Here is a 19,321-nt window from a genome sequence, read left to right on the forward strand (position 1 = left end):
AACAGGTCTTTGAGAGCCAGAATTCTTGCTGTTTCTCAGGTGTTCAAATACTTATGTTCAGCAGTGCAAGACAAATAAATTCTTTAAAAATCATACAATGTGATTTCCTGAAATTTTTTTTTGAATTCTGTCTCTCAGACTGGGAATGCACCTACAATGTGAATTTCAGATCCCTCCATGATTTCTAAGTGGGAGAACTTGCGAAATCGCAGGGTGTTCAAATACTTCTGTTCCTCACTGTATGAAAAGTGACAGAAGAAGTGGGTTTCAGATGCTGTTACATTTGACAAGCCCTTTATTTGAAGCACTAGGGATAGTTCTACCAATTTATCAAGACACTGACCTCAGAGCTGTCCATGTAGCCAGGAATATGGTTGTCCAGTGAGTTTTTGATTCATGCAGCCCATCACCTCATCAGTTGTAGCCTACAATTCAAAATGCAATCCAAAAAGTCATTTGGAAGGCTGTTATGGGAACCCATAAAAAAAAAAACACAAAAGCACTATAACCACTTGTAGTAATTGAGTCAAATATATAAAGATACATTAATTATTAAACATTAATACTCAAAGGATCTTAAGGGATAACTAATTTATTATAATCTGGGACTCATTTTTATAGATTACTTATCATTCCATCAGTGGTGATAATATTGTACTCACCAGGGCTTATTGCTGAGACCTTGAAACATGGTATCATCACTAGAAAGAGGTCAGCTAAGAAACATGATTCATCCATTAGGCAGATGATAAGCAAACCCCAAAGTTAGTATCTGCAGCAGAGCTACGATACATACACATGCAGCAGCTGGAGCTATACCATAGTTGCATGGTGGCAACCACAAAGAGACTGAAAGCACTGTAATCATCTTAGGCTTTGTGTGTTTATCCTACAGGTTTCTAATGCTAAAGAAATTTGAAAAATACCCCAGTAATCATTTTCTTTACATTCACAGAATAGAGTGCAAGCGTTATAGACCATTTAAAGTAGGTTTCAGTATAAGTTTCCCGAAGATTTTGACAGTGACAATTTGTGATATAGTTCCAACAGTGACTTAACCATTAGACAGTAGTCTCTAGTCCCATAATTCACTGAGTGACAAATTCACCTGCCCCATTCTTAATTATAATATATTGGCCCTGTGAAAGTCTTTAAGGAAGGCAGCTCCCTATTAAACATGTATATGTATTCTTCTGGCTTCCGTTCTTTCCAGCATAGAAGAATAGTTATTTCATCTGATAAACAGCCCAAGGTCTATAGTCTTTTAACAGAAGAAAATGTGCTAATAGCAGGACATTCCTACAGAAGATGGAATAATATTCTGCTATTGCCATAGTTAATCCACCATAGGTCTTGAGTGTAATCTTCTGAATCGTATACTATATAATTCGGTATCTAACAATTAGGTTATCGGGTAGCCAGTGACTAAATTACTTATTTAGTTTTATTTTAGATATTACTAATTTATTTATATTACTGAATTTAATTGCTAAATTCAAGAAGTTGTTTGATCAAGTACGAAACCAGGTAGTGAGACTTCATAAGGATGGAAGAAGGTAGAACAGCATCAGTAGCTACTGAATACAAGCTGAAACACAGTTGCAGCAGTGATTAGGAAGCGCCATACTGCTGATAACAGAAGGCACAATGGAAATCCTTGAAAAATGTTGCCATACATAGTTAATTATTTACACAACCTTGCACTGAAAAACAGATGCATATGTGCGTCTAATGTGGTACAAGGATTATTTGTGGAAGTTGTTTCAATAGCAGCTCAGACAGCGTAAAGGGCAGTGCATGACCTCGGCCTCTACAGCTGGTGTCCAAGAAGAACACCACTGCTCACAGAACAGCACAAAACTGCAATATTAAACTTTGCCAGGGGCATCTCTTCCAGCATAGCTATATCACATGCAAGTGCCTATAATACACCAAGAATGTATACCTTTTTAATTACACATAAAATTTACATTTGAAATTTTTAACACATAGAAAGTCACCTTTGGCTTTTCCCGTTTAGGGGTCGCCACAGTGAATCGTCACACTGACGACTCGCATGTTGACATTTGGCATGTGTTTTACGCCAGATGCCCTTCCTGACGCAACCCTGATTCGAATCCAGGCTGCAGCAGCAAGAGCACTGCGCCTTAACCACTAGCCTACCAGGGACGGCCTTGAAATTTTTAATACATATACTGTATAAAAGCCAACATCATAGGCATAATTCAGTGTGGCTGCCTACAACTCCTTGCATCCAGTATAAACTCAACTGAAGACACTGCCTGTTGGGTTTGTCTTTCATGTTTCATCCTCCTCTACCTTGCTTCCTTTCAAAAGCCTGCCCATCACTCTGCCCAGACTTAATCTCCTCTTCCTCATGCTAGTCACTAGCCAGACTCCACCAGATCCTGACCCCCTTTTCTCCCTGCTTAGCTCCTCACTGCAGCAGCAGACTGTGTCCTGCTGTCCCTGGCTTTCAGCCTTAGCCCTTTACTTAAACCAGGGTTTGTGTTCAGCCACCCTTGCCCTGAAAATCTAAAGTGGCCAGACAGCGACACTAATAAAACACATTTTACAATAAGTATGTGTACAGAGATTTCTGAGACATTTGTGAGGAAAAGGTTTTGTGACACTTGAAAAATAAATCTGGGGAATTCTTTTTAAGCAGCATAGATACCACAAGGTGACTTTCAAGAGTCAGTCATCTCAGCACATTGCTCAGTCATATTTGAGACTGTGTTACGGATGTGCAGCTCTTTCACACCCTGCTGATATACAGTATAGGGAGCTTGTAACACCTTACTAAATGTTTAATATATTTCACTACTCAGTGGCTAAATTTGTGCATTCATATGCACATCATTCACTTTCTTCTTATCTATTGTCTCTTTGTTGCATCATACTGCTACAGTGTAGTCTCCCCAGTGGGGCTGATAACACTGAAGATATTCCATTTTCAAGTTCTTGCCTTTTCTGTGTTTTCTGTCTGCTCCCAACCTGTCTGTCTCTGCATCACCTCCTGTGTTTTCCTGACTCATGCTGGGCTTCATCACCAGTCATCTGTGAATCAGGAATTTTCCATGAGTCATGACACACACCAACCACTAACACTCTGCATGACTTCTCTGCAGTCTGCACAATGACACACATTCAATTCATTTTGGTTCAACATACAGTCTGTTACATAATGCCAATGATGCTAAAGATAGCACAGTATAGTGATATGAGTGATAAAGTTGAACTCTACATGAATGCACAATACAAATTTACTTTGCTTCTATGAGTGAAAATGCTAATTGTAGTAACTCAACTTAAAAAAAATAACTTTGATCTGAAATTTAACTATCACAAACTTTTCAAAGAGGGCAACTTAGTTGTGTACAACTACCCTTTTTGTCCCTCTGGAGGTGAAAAATCTCAGTCATCATTGGGCTGATACAGCAAGGAACTGGTCAAACCAGGCTGCTATAATAGTAGTTTGAACCAAACAAAGGCGAGTGCTTCATTCCGCTGCTGTTTACAGAAACATCTGATCCTCTTTACCCCATCTGCCAGCAGCCATTGTTTATGGGAAGAGATTTAAAGATAAGAAGCCACCTCAACCTGTCCGCCCAAAGTATATTTCTGTAAAAGCCTTAGTTACAATATGATGACAGAAAAACTGAGAAATGAATTCACAACTCAGTGCCCTACAAAATACATGCACAAATAATCGATATTGCAAATACTGTATGTTTAGTAATAAATGTAATTCTGCTCAAATTAGATTACGGTATTAACTTGAGTATGAAACACTGTTGTTCAGCATATCTGCAAAACATTCACTCATAACATAGCATGCTCATATTGAAAATATCTGCAAATGTTCATATACAGTATCTCCTTGACAAACAACTCTGCTTCATAATAAAGCTCAGAGACTGACAACGCTCACCCTTCTGCTCCCTTTCTCTTTGTCAATGCCCATCATGTTCTAGGTTCACATCACTGTTATGGACAACAACGACAATGCTCCCATCTTTTCCCAACCAACCTATGATGTCACGATTTCTGAAGATACGCCTGCTGATACTGAGGTGGTCCAGGTTCTGGCATCAGACCATGATGAGCATTACCGGCTGACCTATTCTGTGCAGAGTTCCATAGACCCCAGCAGCATGCGACTGTTCCGCATTCACCCTGACTTGGGCACCATCTACACTACTCAAAGGCTGGACCATGAGGCCTGTGCCCAGCACATCCTCACTGTCTTAGTAAGACACATTTTGGTCTAGGATGACTTATTATGGCCTGAAGCTCCACGTATCACTGTCTCTGCTAGACACTTACTGTACATGTAATATGTTATGCTGCCACTCTTTGAGCACCTCAGTATTCCACTGAGAGGGCCCAGTCTTGCCTGCATTGTTTAGAGATTCAGAGCTCTATTTTCCTGCCAGCACATTTTCTGCGTTGGCTCAGTCACACTCGTTATGCAGTTTTCCTCAGGTGCATGGCCACTTTTTTTGCACATTGGTGTGTTTGGTATTCTCCTGCCATGAATGAATGCACTTATGCTGAGATGGGAGGAGAGGTGCAGTTGAGGCCATGTGTATGCTAATTAGGCAGTACAGTGCAGTTTCTGTGTTTTTTTTTTTTATTGTAATTACACATACTCGGGATCAGAATCAGTTTTAATCATCAAGTATGTTGAGCATACATGGAATTTGTCTAAGGCATAGAGGCTCTCATTGTGTTTTAGGCAGTTCGGGGATGGGGGGAGGGAGGAGGAGGAGAGGCAATGTTCATGAATAATATATACATTTTGAGCTATCAGACTGTTGCATGTAGTGGTACTATTTACAATTATTGCACTGCAGTAGTTGCTGAGTCCTGTTGCTTAAGTTATAGTTACCTGTTCATCAGTGTGATGGCATGAGGGAAGAAACTGTCCTTGTGTCTGGTTGGTGTGGCATACAATAACTTGTAGAGCTGTCCAGAGGGGAGGAGTTCAAACTGTCAGTGTCCAGGATGTGAGGGGTCTGCAGGAATCTTCTCTGTCCTCCTTTTGACCTGTGAGCTGTACAGGTTCTCGATTGAGGTCAGGCTGGCACCAGTGATCTTTTCTGCCATGTGGACTCTGTTCCTGTCCTGTTTGGTTAATGAAGTAAACCAGAGAGTGATAGCTGAGTAGATAACAGACTTCATGATTCTTCTGCAGAACTATATCAGCAGCTCCTGAGGCAGGTCAAACTTCCTGAGCTGGTGCAGGAAGTACATTCTTTGCTGTGCCTTTTTTCATGATGGTGCTGATGTCGGACATCCACTTCAGGTTCTGGGAGATTGTGGAGCCCTGGAACTTGAAGGACTCTACTGCTGATAAAGTGCTGCTCCTCCTGAAATCCACTGTCATCTCCACTGTTTTGAGCATGTTCAGCTCCAGGTTGTTGTGACTGCACCACAGGGCCAGCTGTTCAATTTTCTGTCTGTATGCCAACTCGTCCCTGTCACAGATGAGACCGATCACTGTTGTGTCATCTGCGAACTTCATGAGTCTAATAGAGGGGTCCCCTGGGGTGCAGTTGTTGGTGTATAGAGAGAAAACCAGCGGGTAGAGCACACATCCTTTATGTATGTAGAATCCACTTCCCCTCAGTTTTCATAGCCAAAACTATTGGCACCCCTGCATTTCTGTCAGATAACGTCTCCCAGAAAAACTGCAATTACAAATTCTTTGGTGTTCTCTTGTTTATATCTTTTGTTTGCATTGGAACAACACAAAAAAGCAGAGAAAAAGCCAAATCTGATCCATTCCACACAGAACTCCAAACATGGACTGGACAGAATTATTGACACCTTTTCAAAACCATCAGAAATAGTTGTATTTCAAGCAGGTGATGCTCATTTAATTTGTAATGAAACTCACCTGTAGCAACCAACAGGTGCTGGTGATATAGAAATCACACTTGCAACCAGTTAAAATGGAGAAACGTTGACTTAACCTTTGTGTCGTGTGGACCACACTGATGATAGAGTAAGATCTCTGGAGATCTTTCTTTTCCTGTGTGGACAGAAATTTAAAAAATAGATGACAGATTGCAACGAAAGATTGTTCAAATAGTGGATAAACAACCTTGATCAACTTCCAAACAAATTCAAGCTGACCTGCAAGCACAGGGTGCAACAGTGTCAGCTCGCACTATCTGTCACTATCTGAACAAGGGACGCTATGGTAGGAGACCCCGGGGGACCCACTGCTGACACAGACAAAACCTGACAAAACTTACCTGAGGAAGCCACAGTCCTTCTGGGAGAATGTCCTGTAGACAGATGAGACTAAAATAGAGCTTTTTGGTCGAGCACAACATTCTACTGTTTTCAAAAAAAGAAATAAGGCCTTCAAAGAAAAGAACACGTCCCTACAGTCAAACATGGTGGAGTTTCACTGAACACTGGCATTATGTGTTTTGGAGTTCTGTGTGGAATGGATCAGTTTTGGCTTTTTTCTCTACTTTTTTGTGTTGTTCCAATGCAAACAAAACAAATAAACACAAGAATACCAAAGAATTTGTGATTGCCACAATTTTCTGCAGGGGTGCCAATATTTTTGGCTATGACTATATATTGACATATACTGTATATACAGTATGTACTGTATGTATCTGTGTGTGTGTGTGTGTGTGTGTGTAATTGCTGTGTATAAAGCTAATACTGAACTAAAGATATTTGTGCAATAAATGGCACATCCTATACTTCAACTGCTTGATAAATGCTATACTAAGTAATATTATACTTGTATACTATAACTGTTTTATATTATACCTATATAGAATATACTATGCATAGTAATTGATTTATCTTTCCATATCAAGGAATTGTTTTGTTTCAAATATAAAAGGTCATAAATTCAAGAAAGTTCAATAACAAAGGACACAGGTCAGACATCTGTGGTTGTTATACTCTTAGTAGATACTGACCTTGAGTATAAGAGAATAAGAGCCCTCAGAGAGTAGACCATGAGGAATACCTTTTTATGATTGCTGTTTTTTCTGTTTTCTCCACAGGTGAAAGACCAAGAGTTCCCATACAGAAAGAACCTAGCTCGTGTGCTAATAGAGGTGGAAGATATAAATGACCATGTACCCATTTTTACCAGTGCTCTCTATGAAGGCTTAGTCTATGAGTCAGCAGCAGTGGGCTCAGCTGTGATCCAGGTCACTGCCTTGGACAAAGACAAAGGAGAGAACGCAGAGCTACACTATTCTATTGAAGCAGGCAGGCACCTCTGACAATTAAATGCTTAATTTTGCATGTTGTATGTACCCTTTAAATAATTGAATTTAAATGAGTTCTTGGCCAATAGCATTATTAATCTTTGTTTTTAATTTTTCAACAGGGAATACTAGAAATACGTTCCATATTGAGCCAGTTTTGGGCATCATCACTGTTGCACGAGACCTGGACTTGTCCAGCATCGGACATTATGTTCTCACTGTCAGAGTCACTGACAATGGCTCCCCTCCTCTGTCCACCACCACTATAGTTCGTATTGTTGTCACCCTCTCTAATAATGCTGGCCCAAAGTTCCCACAGCCTGAATACCAAGCAGAGATTACAGAGAATGTGGTGGTTGGAACCTCTGTCACCACAGTCAGTGCAGTCAGCCAGTCTACCCTTACTTATGACATCAAGCAGGGCAACACCAATCATGTGTTTCAAATAAATCAGTACAGTGGAGTGATTACTACTCAAAAGCCTCTAGACTTTGAAAGTACAGCATCTTACAGCCTGATAGTCCAGGCTACCAACATGGCTGGCATGGCATCCAATGCTACTTTGTTAATCCAGGTAGTGGATGAGAATGACAACCCACCAGTGTTCCAGCAGCTTCACTATCATGGTAGCATCAGTGAGGCAGCACCAGTCAACAGTGTGGTCTTGAACTCAGATGATTCACCACTCGTAATCAGGGCCATTGATGCTGACCATAACCAAAATGCTCTGTTGGTCTACCAGATTGTTGAGGACACAGCAAAAATATTCTTCACAGTGGACTCAGGAACTGGCTCCATCAGAACCATTGCTAATCTAGACCATGAGACATTTGCCACCTTTCACTTCCATGTTCATGTGAGGGACAGTGGCATACCACAGTTGACAGCAGACAGTCCAGCTGAGGTCACAATACAAGTGATTGATACAAATGACTCACCACCTCACTTCACCCAGAATGCTTATGAAACAGTCCTGCTACTCCCTACCTATGTGGGAGTAGAAGCTTTGCAAGTTTCAGCCACAGACCCTGACAAAGATGTCCATACAGAACTCACTTACTCTCTGGCTGATGGAGTACTGGAACATTTTGCCATCAAACCTTCTAGTGGAATCATTATAGTCAAAAACATCAACTTCTCCAAAGAACGTTTCCGCTTCAGTGTCAAAGTTTCAGATGGGAAATTCTCCAGCACAGCACTGGTGACCATTCTCATCCGAGAAACTCTAGACTCCGGCCTCAGCTTCACCCATAACCTTTACACTTCCTCTATTCAAGAGAATGTATCAAATATCAGCAAAGTGGCTGTGGTCAATGCTGTGGGAAACCGTCTCAATGAACCACTGAAATACACATTGCTGAATGCTGGGGCATGCTTCACAATCCGCCCAACTTCTGGTGTGATCCAAACCACAGGTATACCCTTTGACCGTGAAGAGCAAGAGTTCTATGAACTGATTGTTGAGGCAAGAAGGGAACATGACCTTTTGCATGTGGCCAGAGTTATGGTTAGACTCCAAATTGAGGACATAAATGATAATGCCCCTGTGTTTGTTGGACTTCCTTATTATGCAGCTGTTCAAGTAGAGGCTGAGCCAGGATCACCCATTTTCAGGGTTATGGCCATCGATGGTGACAAAGGGATTAATGGACAGGTGTCTTATTATCTCAAAGATGATCATGGTCACTTTGAGATCAACCAGCAAACAGGTGGTCTAAGCCTCAAGAGGGCTTTTGAGTCTGACTTGTCCAGTATGGAATACCAGATGGTGATATATGCCAGAGATGGCGGTTATCCACCTCTCTCTTCTCATATAGAGTTTCCCATAACTGTTGTTAACAAAGCCATGCCTGTCTTTGACAAATCATTTTATTCTGTTTCTGTGAATGAGGATGTGGCTGTACACACACCCATTCTTGGCATCAATGCCACTAGTCCTGAAGGTCAAAATATCATTTACACCATTGTTGATGGGGACCCATTTCTTCAGTTTGACATTGGTTTTGATACTGGAGTCATAAGTGTCATCCACTCTCTGGACTATGAAGAAGCAGCATCTTACCACCTTACAATCAGAGCCACAGACTATCTGACTGGTGCTCGTGCTGAGGTTGATGTTGATGTGGTTGTCCAGGATGTAAATGATAACCCACCTATCTTCCAGAAAATGTCCTACAGGGTAGTTTTGTCTGAAACTGCCATGATTGGTACTCCGGCACTTCAAGTTATTGCCACAGACAAAGACTCAGACAAGAATAATGGTGTCCGCTACCAAATCTTCTCAGATGTGCATAACAGCACAGATTACTTTCACATTGATAGTAGCAGTGGATTAATCTTGACGGCACGTATGCTAGACCATGAACTAGTACAAAAGTATGACTTCATTGTCAAAGCCACTGATAATGGCTTCCCACCACTGAGTACTGAAGTATCAGTAATAGTTGTTGTGAATGACATGAACGACAACCCTCCAGTTTTCAACCAGCTACTCTATGAAGCATATGTGAATGAGTTAGCACCCAGGGGTCACTTTGTAACCTGTGTTCAGGCCTCAGATGCTGACAACTCAGATTTTGACAAGCTGGAGTACAGCATTTTGTCAGGAAATGAAAGAATGAACTTTGTGATGGACAAAAAGACAGGAATCATTACTCTGTCCAGCCACCGTAAGCAAAGAATGGAACCTGCTTTCAGTCTCAATGTCTCAGTGTCTGATGGGGTGTTCACCGGCACTGCACAGGTTCATGTTAAGGTGTTGGGGGCCAATCTGTACAGTCCAGTGTTTGGGCAGAATATGTATGAAGCTGAGATAAGAGAGAATGTTGCTGTGGGAACCAAAGTTATACAGGTAAGTGTCAATGAAATTCAGTGAAGATTTTTTCCCCTCGTTAATATATTAGCTGCTGTTATCATAACAGTCATGTCTGTAATTACTAAGACATTTTTTAAATTCCAGGTGAAGGCAACAGATGCAGATCCTGGAGTGTTCGGTCACATCACTTATTCCTTTGTTAATGATATAGGCAAGGACCAGTTTAACATTGATGCAAGCGGTCAGATCACTTCTATAGAAAAGCTTGACCGTGAAGACCCAGCCAGTAAGGACATTATATTGACAGTGGCAGCCCAAGACTCAGGTGGACGTGTCTCCTACTGTACAGTACAGGTTACTCTGTTGGATGATAATGATAATGCTCCTCGATTCTGTGCCACAGAGTACCGAGCTTCAGTCAAATCTGATGTGGCTAAAGGTTTTTTGGTGACACAGATCCAGGCATATGATCCTGATGATGGCACTAACGCCAAAGTGACATATTCACTTTACAGTGAGGCACATGTACCTGTGGTGGACATTCTGGAGATAGATCCAGACAATGGTTGGATGGTGACTAAAGGCAGCTTCAGCCACTTGAGAAGCTCAGTATTATCTTTTTTTGTAAAGGCCGTGGATGGAGGAAATCCAGTTCGGCACTCTCTCGTGTCTGTCTACATTCACGTTCTTTCTTCAGATGCATTCATTCCTTCTTTCAGCCAACATCAATACTTACTTAACCTGCCAGAGGATACCCCAATAGGTTCAGCCATAGGGACAGTTGGCCTCAACACTCCCCATGGATCTACCTCACTCCGAGCTACTTTTGCCCTGGTTAATGGAGAGCATGAAGAAAACAACCAAGATGCAGTGTTTGTGGTTGACAAGGATACAGGTGTGATCAAGCTTGATAAGGCCTTGGACCATGAGGTGATCAGAGGATATCACTTCAAAGTCACCGCCACTGTACAACAGGCTAAACTGGATTCTGTGATTTCTGTTGATGTTGAAGTCAAAGTGCTGGATCTAAATGACAACAAACCAGCCTTTGAGGCCAACTCCTATGAGGCCACAGTAATGGAGGGAATGTCAGTTGGAACCAGAATCATTCAAATTCAAGCACTAGACCCAGACTCAGGGGCCAATGGCCAGGTAACATACAGACTTGGGGCACTGATCCAGTCAGAGGGGGACTCAGGCACATTGGCTGGGACTTTTAGCATTGACAGCAACACAGGGTGGATTTCCACACGCAAGGACCTGGACCATGAGTCCAATCCATCTTACACATTCACAGTATTGGCCTCAGACCTTGGGGAGACGTTGTCTCTTTCCAGTACCACCACTGTGACAGTGGCAGTGTCAGACATCAATGACAACCCACCCAAGTTCCTGGAGCAGCACTACTTTGGTTCAGTTCAGGAGAGTGACCCACCAGGCGAGGTAGTGGCTGTGCTGAACACCAGAGATGATGACAGCTCTGCCATTAATCGACAAGTCAGCTACCACATCACTGGTGAGTACCATTGTAAATTTATGTCACTGAATTGCAACTGTATCACCAGACAAGGTGGATGACACTGGATGATTCCTAAAACTCTGGATTATGTCCACATTTTTGTTTTATATTTGTATTTTTTTTTATTATTCATTGCCAATGATCCTGGTTACAGTTAATGCTTATTGCAGACCTTTGATGGAAATCCTGGGGTGCATGCTCATCCTCTACTCTGAACCCAACAACCTTAATTTCTACCACAGAGAGGACACACAGCCTTCTGCCCTGGCACAAAGTTTTGGTATTGGGCAGAAATCGTCCAATATAGACAGATGTCCCAGGCAGACTGCACTTTGTATTGTTGCTCATCTGCCCACAGTCATATGCTGTGTTTCCAGTATCAGAACCTAAGGAGCGCTATACCCCATATTTCCCACCAAGCATAGCCTCAGCTGGTAACGCTAATGCTTGAGGTGTGAAGATGCAGCCATTTACCCAGTCACTGACAACTGCTCTGCATGCGCACACACCCTCCCCCCACATGGTCCTGGTACTTGATTTTAGTTTCAGAATTAGTCATCTGAATTGTTAGTATTTGTTACAGCCATAAATAATCATGAGGAGAGAGGCTGTACAGTACATTATAGGTGACTCGGTATATAATTACAAAGAATGTGTATGCATGCTAATTTTTTCAAGTCTGACTGAGAAATAGATATTGAAATATGATAACATTTCAAAGCAAAATAGCATTCAACAGACCATGACATTTACCCAGCTACAGTCCCACAGGTCAAAAAAGATTTAAAGACAGCAGGATGTTAAATTCATACAGTAATCTGGATAATAGTCCAACAGCCACTGCGGGGTTTACCTAGGGAAATCAGTTTTTCCAAATATGCAGAAAAAACTTTCAATCATTATTCATGGTTATTTCTTATATACTTAGAGCATTCTGTGACATGACAAAGGCTAAAAGATACTGTATATACCAAAGGCAAAATAGGAAAACAAAAAAACGAAAAGAGGAAGGAAAGTACTACGAAAGCTGCCATTGCATTAACAGTTCTAACAGTGATAAAAGGACTGACTGTGCTGATTAGCTGTCTGCTCATTGAGTAGGTAATAATGGACTCAACTAAGGGCCGAATTCCATGCCAACCAGAGATAGAGAGCTAATGAAGGATTTTTAATAAGAAGGAAATCGTTCCTCTAATAGCATTGTAATGAGTATCAGCCACAGATGATGATGTGACCTTATAGTTGGGAACTAAAGAAGAAGGGGGCAGGGAAAAATGAGCTGCAGCTACAGACCAAGGAGAGAAAGATAAATGATAGAAATAACAAAAATGTCCAAAGCAAACAAACAAAAAAGAAAAACAAATGAGCTGTCGAAAATACTGACAAATGTGACCTTTCTCACTTCCAACCGCTTGATGCTAGTCAATATAACAGTGCCGCAGCAAATGAAGACAGGACATAGAAAAACATATCTTCTTGCTGTAAAAAGAGTGTCTTAATTTCATATACAGAGTTGATGATGCATGGGTGGATCAAGAGGAATGAACATGAAATCATATGAACTGACATAATTGTCACAGGACAGTTTTGGTGATTCTGCATCATCAACATGAACCCATGTGAGGAAATCAAATTCCAGTTAGGGCTGAACAATAAATCCTTTTGTGAGCCTGATTTAGATTCCTGTGCAATCTCAGTCTCATGTGACAATGATTCTGCCGTGTTTGCATTAGCATGGAGATGCCTTGCATCAAACTAAGCACTCCCTTTTCCTCACTAAGCTGCATTAACGCAATGTTTGAAAAACAGTTTAAAGTATGTGAGAGCAAAGTCACTGATAACCTTGACAGTCTGTGATCACACTGAATTTCTCTCATGCACCTGACTTGGTCATCGATGATGCAGTGTCCACAATTTTGTACTCACCGCTAGTTACCCATTTTGATCCACTGAAGCCTAGCCTACGTTGATCCTGTTAGCCGGATATGAGTTGAGGGGCAAAAGTTTGTGCCATAGGCCTTTACATAAAATGTATTGATTATTTAGGGTTGATAAAATTATGTTGGGTTAGATGTTTAAAAGAAGCTGCACCGTTATTCATTTTATGTTTATTGCAACCATCACTTGCCTGCATTTAGTCTATTTAATCTACCCCTTAATTAATGTAAACATATTTTTTACCCATTACGCATAATTTTTGTGGGTTACCCAATCAAGTCCTGTGTGTACTCAACCCAATACAGGACTGTGAATATAGCTGTGCTGTTAGCAAATGTTAACTAATTCAAATAAAAAGACAGCAAGGCATCCTGTGAATTTCTGGAACAACTAAGTGGGTAGTTTCACAGTGACAATAAAACCAGGCCCATGCCCACCTTGGGCTAGGTAAAGGGTTGACTTCTACCAGTGATACTAGTTAGCTAACTAGTATTGATGACAACAATAACATATGTTGATCTTGTGTTCCCCTTTTGAGATTTTGTTCCTGTTAATACTGTGTTTCTGGTAAATCCCCTCCTCAGTGGTTATGGTTAGGATAAAGTTAGGTTCAGGTTAGGGGAAACGCAAAAGCATGGTTTCAAAACAAAAAGCATTTAAAATTAGTGGGGGTCACTTGTGCACTGTGGGCAGCAACAGCAATGAAAAACAATGTAGGTGTTACAGGCGTGTGGCATAGGTACTCTCCGATACTTACAGGGATAGGAAAATTATGTTGTTTAGGGATAAGGCTGGTGACTTTTGTTTTTTTTTTTGTTATTTTCCACAAATCTCATAGATAGACCAGCAAGTAATTTGTACTCACCATAATGTCTGTGAATCCAGAGTGTGGTTTAGCTTATGTGTTTTTGTCCTAAGAGGTAATCTACCAAAATAATTCTGGAATTCTGATTCTGATTAAGCAGATTCTGATTCTTCTACCAAAATGTGTTGAGAAATGCATGTCAAGGGTTCTGCATTTGTTTAGATTAGATTAAATTCAGCTTTATTGTCATTACCCATGTACAAGTACAAGGGAATGAAATACAGTTTAGCATTTAACCAGAAGTGCAATAACAGCAGTGCAGAGTGTGCAGTATCTACAGTCTGTAAATCAGAACTAATTTTGTGATAGATATGTACAACTGACATTTACAGTTAGATATGTAGGGTAATGTCCAATATACAACAGACTTTATTGATTTAAATTACAAGTAATGGATAAAGCACATTAAGCTTATAAAACACTAGTGCAATGGGATGAAATGAATGAAATTGTGCAGAAGAAGAAGATAAGTTACATGAGTTAACAGTTCAATAGGTGTAAATAGTGCAAAGATAAATATACAGTATATGTGTGTGTACAGCACAGTGTGCAAATGAATAACAGAGCAGTATTTTGTGAGTAGAGTATGTGTAAATTAACAGATCACTTCAGTGTTAGAGGTAACAGAAGTGTATTGCATTAGTCCTGGGAGGAGAGATGAGAAGGGGTGAGGTGTGTGTAGTGGTATAAAAGAAGGCAGTGGGGGTCAATGGGGGACAGAGTTCAGTAAGGAGACAGCTGTGGGGAAGAAGCTGTTCCTGATTCTAGTGGTTTTGGTCTGGAGGCTCCTGAAGTCAAGAAGGCAAGAGGTGAGAGGAGTCTTTGAGAATGCTGCGAGCACGTCAGAGACTGTCGTCCTCGAAAGAATGTCCTTTGTCCTTCAGGTGAAGGTGGACTGCTGACTCTGGTCCACTGGAGTTGGCCCTCCTGTGTTGGGCCAAGCGTTTGTGAAGCGGCTGCTTAGTTTCACCAATGTACAAGTCGTTACACTCCTGACTACACTTAATTGTATACACCACATGACTCTGTTTATGTCTGGGTGTTTTGTCCTTCAGGTGGACCAGTCTCTGCCGCAGGGTATAATTGGGATATTGTGATTGCGAAAGATCCTTTTTAACTTCTCTGATAAACCAGCCACATAAGGGATGACAGTGTTATCCTCTCTTGTTTCTGGTTTCTCCCTGTTGGTTTTGGGCCTCTTCCTTGCTTTTGTGAAGGCCCACTTGGGGTATCCACAAGCCCTAAGGGTGTTCTGGATGTGTAGTTCCTCCTTCTTGGCCCCTTCTGCAGTTGTAGGCACTTCCTCTGCCCTGTGATTTAGAGTTCTGATGACTCCCAGTTTGTGTTGAAGTGGATGGTGTGAGTCAAAAAGCAGGTATTGTTTCGTGTGTGTAGGTTTCCGATGCCTTCAGGCTTCTGTCCCCTCCCAAGTGAACTGCACAATCCAAAAAGGCCAGACAGTCATCTCTGGCATCCTTATGATAAATGATAGTTTGGGTTTCTTGGAGAGAGAGAGGTATGCACTCTGAGGAACACATGGGAAGCTTATAGATGAATGTGTTGTTCTAATATTGTACTATTATGAGGGCTTTTAGTTGTAGTAGCTGTTTCAATGATTGTGGATCTTATTATCAGTTGCAGAGTTGAAGTACAATGGTTGAAGAATGCAGGTTCAGAGGTGGTTGTCATGTTTGCTCCTTTCTAGTATCTCTTTTATCTCACATGTTGATCTCCAAGTCCTGCAGAGTGTAAATCCTTTTGCTGTGTGGCTATTTGGTGGCATTTGTGCTCCCCAGGTGGCTTTTCAGTCAGGCACAATAAACTAAGGTCCTGGCGAGAGACAGTCTGAAATGTGAAGTGTGGATTCAGGGGTACATACTGTATTTATCAAGTGTCTCAGAGTAGGAAATCACTCCTAACTGGCCAAAGGAACTGCCAGGAGATAATGTGCTAACACTTATGTCACCCAGCTCATTAAAAGACGTTGTTGGACAAAAACTGAGTAGTTCTTGAAAGGAATGGAATACTGACAGATCATGTACAGGATGCAATTACTTCATCAACAATAAGGATACACAGTGTCTCAGTCTCCACAGAAACCAAGTCATTACAACTTTGTTATTAACAAGAAAGAAGCACCTTTCAAATGTTATAATTTGGTCTGTCAAAATGCCATTTTAACATTGAAACTTAGGTTGCATTTAAAGTACCATATTCAATAATTCAGTAAAAGTGTGAAATTTATGAAAAACCAGCTGCAAGTGTGCAAATCACCGGTTTCCCTGGATTTGCTGGAGTCTTCATTGATACACACATTATAACCACTGCATTGAGGACCTACACTATAAAGACGCTTATATGAATCAAAAACACCAAATGGCCTGGATCCAGATGCCACTTAAGAGTCCTTACTGAGAGCAGACTGAAGCTTTCATTTGAACATAATCATGTTCCCCTGGATACACAGCTCTATTATATGGATTTTCAAAAAATTGATTCAGTATGGCAGATGGGGATAATTTCACACAGCTGGGTAACACTGAGTAAGTTTCCAGTAAGCTTAGAGCTTTCTGCAGAAATAGACTTGGTATAAAGCATATTACTACAGATTTTAATAATTGTGTTATCTTCTGTTACTTTGAAGAGGTGCTGATTTTGATTTGATTTATTCTTTCAAGCATGTAAAGACAGTTGATATGACAACACACATAATTTTACACATAATCCAATATCAATTTGCTTATACATAGTACATGCTTGAATGGAGTAGGAAGAAGTCAGACTTATCCAGTCCTACCCCATGACATCATCTTACCATCATTGGTTTGCAAGCAGTAAATGATTCTCTTCTACACCACACAAGTATTATACTAAAAAAATTATAACAGTGTTAACATTCTTACATAATTACATTCTGAAATAATTATCTTCTTCACCACACAAGTAATATACTAAAGCATGTCAGTGTCTAAAACTACAAGTCTGTCCTGTCAGACAAACTACAGCATGTCCCTATAATGTCTACTTTGCATACAAAGTATGCTTGACATACTGTACCACTTGTTCTTAGCAGTAAGATTTCTCGTTACTGAAAGAAACGCCTCTTTTGGACATGCACTCCTTTTTATTGATCTGAAGGCATCTGAATGTGTTGGTTTCATGTCTAAATGAACACCCTGGTCAGTTTTCCATAAAAGCTACAATGACCATCTTACTAGGTCAGATCTAGGGACATTTACATAAAACTCTCAACACAGTACAAGTCTGAGGTGCATGGAGTCACATTAATGGATAGGCAAGCACAAGGTTAGGACATACTGGTGTAGGACACTGTGACGTGTAGTGTACTTATCAGTCATGACAGTCTAGGTGTCTGCGCATGTCTCTCATGCATCTCTAGGTGTTGCTCAGCTTACATCACTATTTTGGAGAATGCCCGAAACATGAATAAAATGAGGGTGGCTGTAGCTCAGGAGGTAGAGGTTGCCTCTTAACCGCAGGATTGGTGGTTCAATTCCAAGCTTTTCTAGTCCACATGTCAAGTGTCCTTGAACAAGACACTGAACCCCAAGCTGCTCCCGGTGGCTGTCCCATCGGTGAGTGAGTGTGTGTATGCTTGGGAGTGTGAAAGGGGGAATGAGCAAATAGTGTGAAAATGCTTTGAGTGTGCTGCAATGCATGAAAAGTGTTATACAAGTGTAAGTCCATTCACCATTTACATGAGGGAAAATAAAAATCTCCTAGAACTCATTAATGTTCATCTGGAATGTTGTAGTAAGAAAACTCTGGCCTCATACAATATACTGACTTGAGGTACTGTCTAATCTCACCTATATGACAAATAGCGTGCCGATTAACCCCTACTGAAAATAATCAAAATTTGCACTTTGATACAAAATAATTTGGAAGAGCTCCACCTCAACCAACTATAACAGTCAAGTCCTGCTTTGACATCACTGCATGAGTGTTAGGCTGCTAATGTAATGATATAATATAGTGTATACTAGAATAGGATATACAGTATAACATTTTTCTGCACTGAGTAGCCTACTTTTACTCTCAATACTTTAAGTAGATTTTCATGATAATACTTAATTTTACTTAAATTTTCGATGCAGGACTTGTAACAGAGTAGGTTACTTTTACAGTGTGATTATTTGTACTTTTACTTAAGCAAAGGATGTGAATACTTCCTCTACTACTGGTACTAACATTCTTTAGTTATACAACATGTTATAGTCATATGTTTTTTTAAAAATCATGTTTATCATTCTGTTTGTTCTTTAGGTTCAATCTAGTGCTGCGGTCCAGCTCAATTAACTGTCAGAGTACATGCAATAAAAAAACACTATTTTGTTTTCATTCTTTTGAGGGTTGGTGTAGCTGATAATAATAATAATTGTGTAATACCATATAGCAATACTGTGAAACTGTGATATTCTCTGAAACAGTTATCATACCATGAAAATCTTCTACTGTTGCACTTTAGTCCTTTCTGAGACCCAGCCCAAACCTACTGCTTACTGGTGAAAACAGCCATATGTTCTAAGGTAGGAACAAATGATGTACTGGATTAGGTTAGAAGACTTGTTGGCAGCTTGAGATAACAGCATAACATTTTGAGATGTTCGTGTATGTGTTTTCTTAAGAATATGTACAGATGTTATGGGTGACCAAGAGATAGGGTGAGGAGCTTGATCACCCGGGAGGAGCTCAGAGTAGAACCGCTGCTCCTCCACATCGAGAGGAGCCAGCTGAGGTGGCTCAGGCATCTCTTTCGGATGCCTCCTGGGCGCCTTCCTAGGGAGGTGTTCCAGGCATGTCCCACCGGGAGGAGGCCCCGGGGAAGACCCAGAACATGATGGAGGGACTATGTCTCTCGGCTGGCCTGGGAACGCCTCGGCTTTCCCCCCGAGGGGCCGGGGGGAGCG

The 19,321-nt window shown here is 41.0% G+C and overlaps 1 protein-coding gene across 13 annotated transcripts in view; it reads left to right on the forward strand.

Moving 5' to 3' along the window:
- fat3a (FAT atypical cadherin 3a) overlaps window positions 1-19,321 on the forward strand; it is a 291,897-nt gene that overhangs the window by 208,796 nt on the left and 63,780 nt on the right. For all 13 annotated transcript variants that reach the window (XM_020619087.1, XM_020619094.1, XM_020619093.1 and 10 more), the window contains 4 exons: window positions 3,978-4,253; window positions 7,044-7,254; window positions 7,376-10,104; window positions 10,213-11,584. In XM_020619087.1, coding sequence (XP_020474743.1) covers window positions 3,978-4,253; window positions 7,044-7,254; window positions 7,376-10,104; window positions 10,213-11,584 — 4,588 coding nt within the window. The remainder of the gene's footprint in view (window positions 1-3,977; window positions 4,254-7,043; window positions 7,255-7,375; window positions 10,105-10,212; window positions 11,585-19,321) is intronic.

This window comes from Monopterus albus, unplaced genomic scaffold, assembly GCF_001952655.1.
Source record: "Monopterus albus unplaced genomic scaffold, M_albus_1.0 scaffold214.1, whole genome shotgun sequence".
In the NCBI taxonomy this organism is placed as follows: Eukaryota; Metazoa; Chordata; class Actinopteri; order Synbranchiformes; family Synbranchidae; genus Monopterus; species Monopterus albus.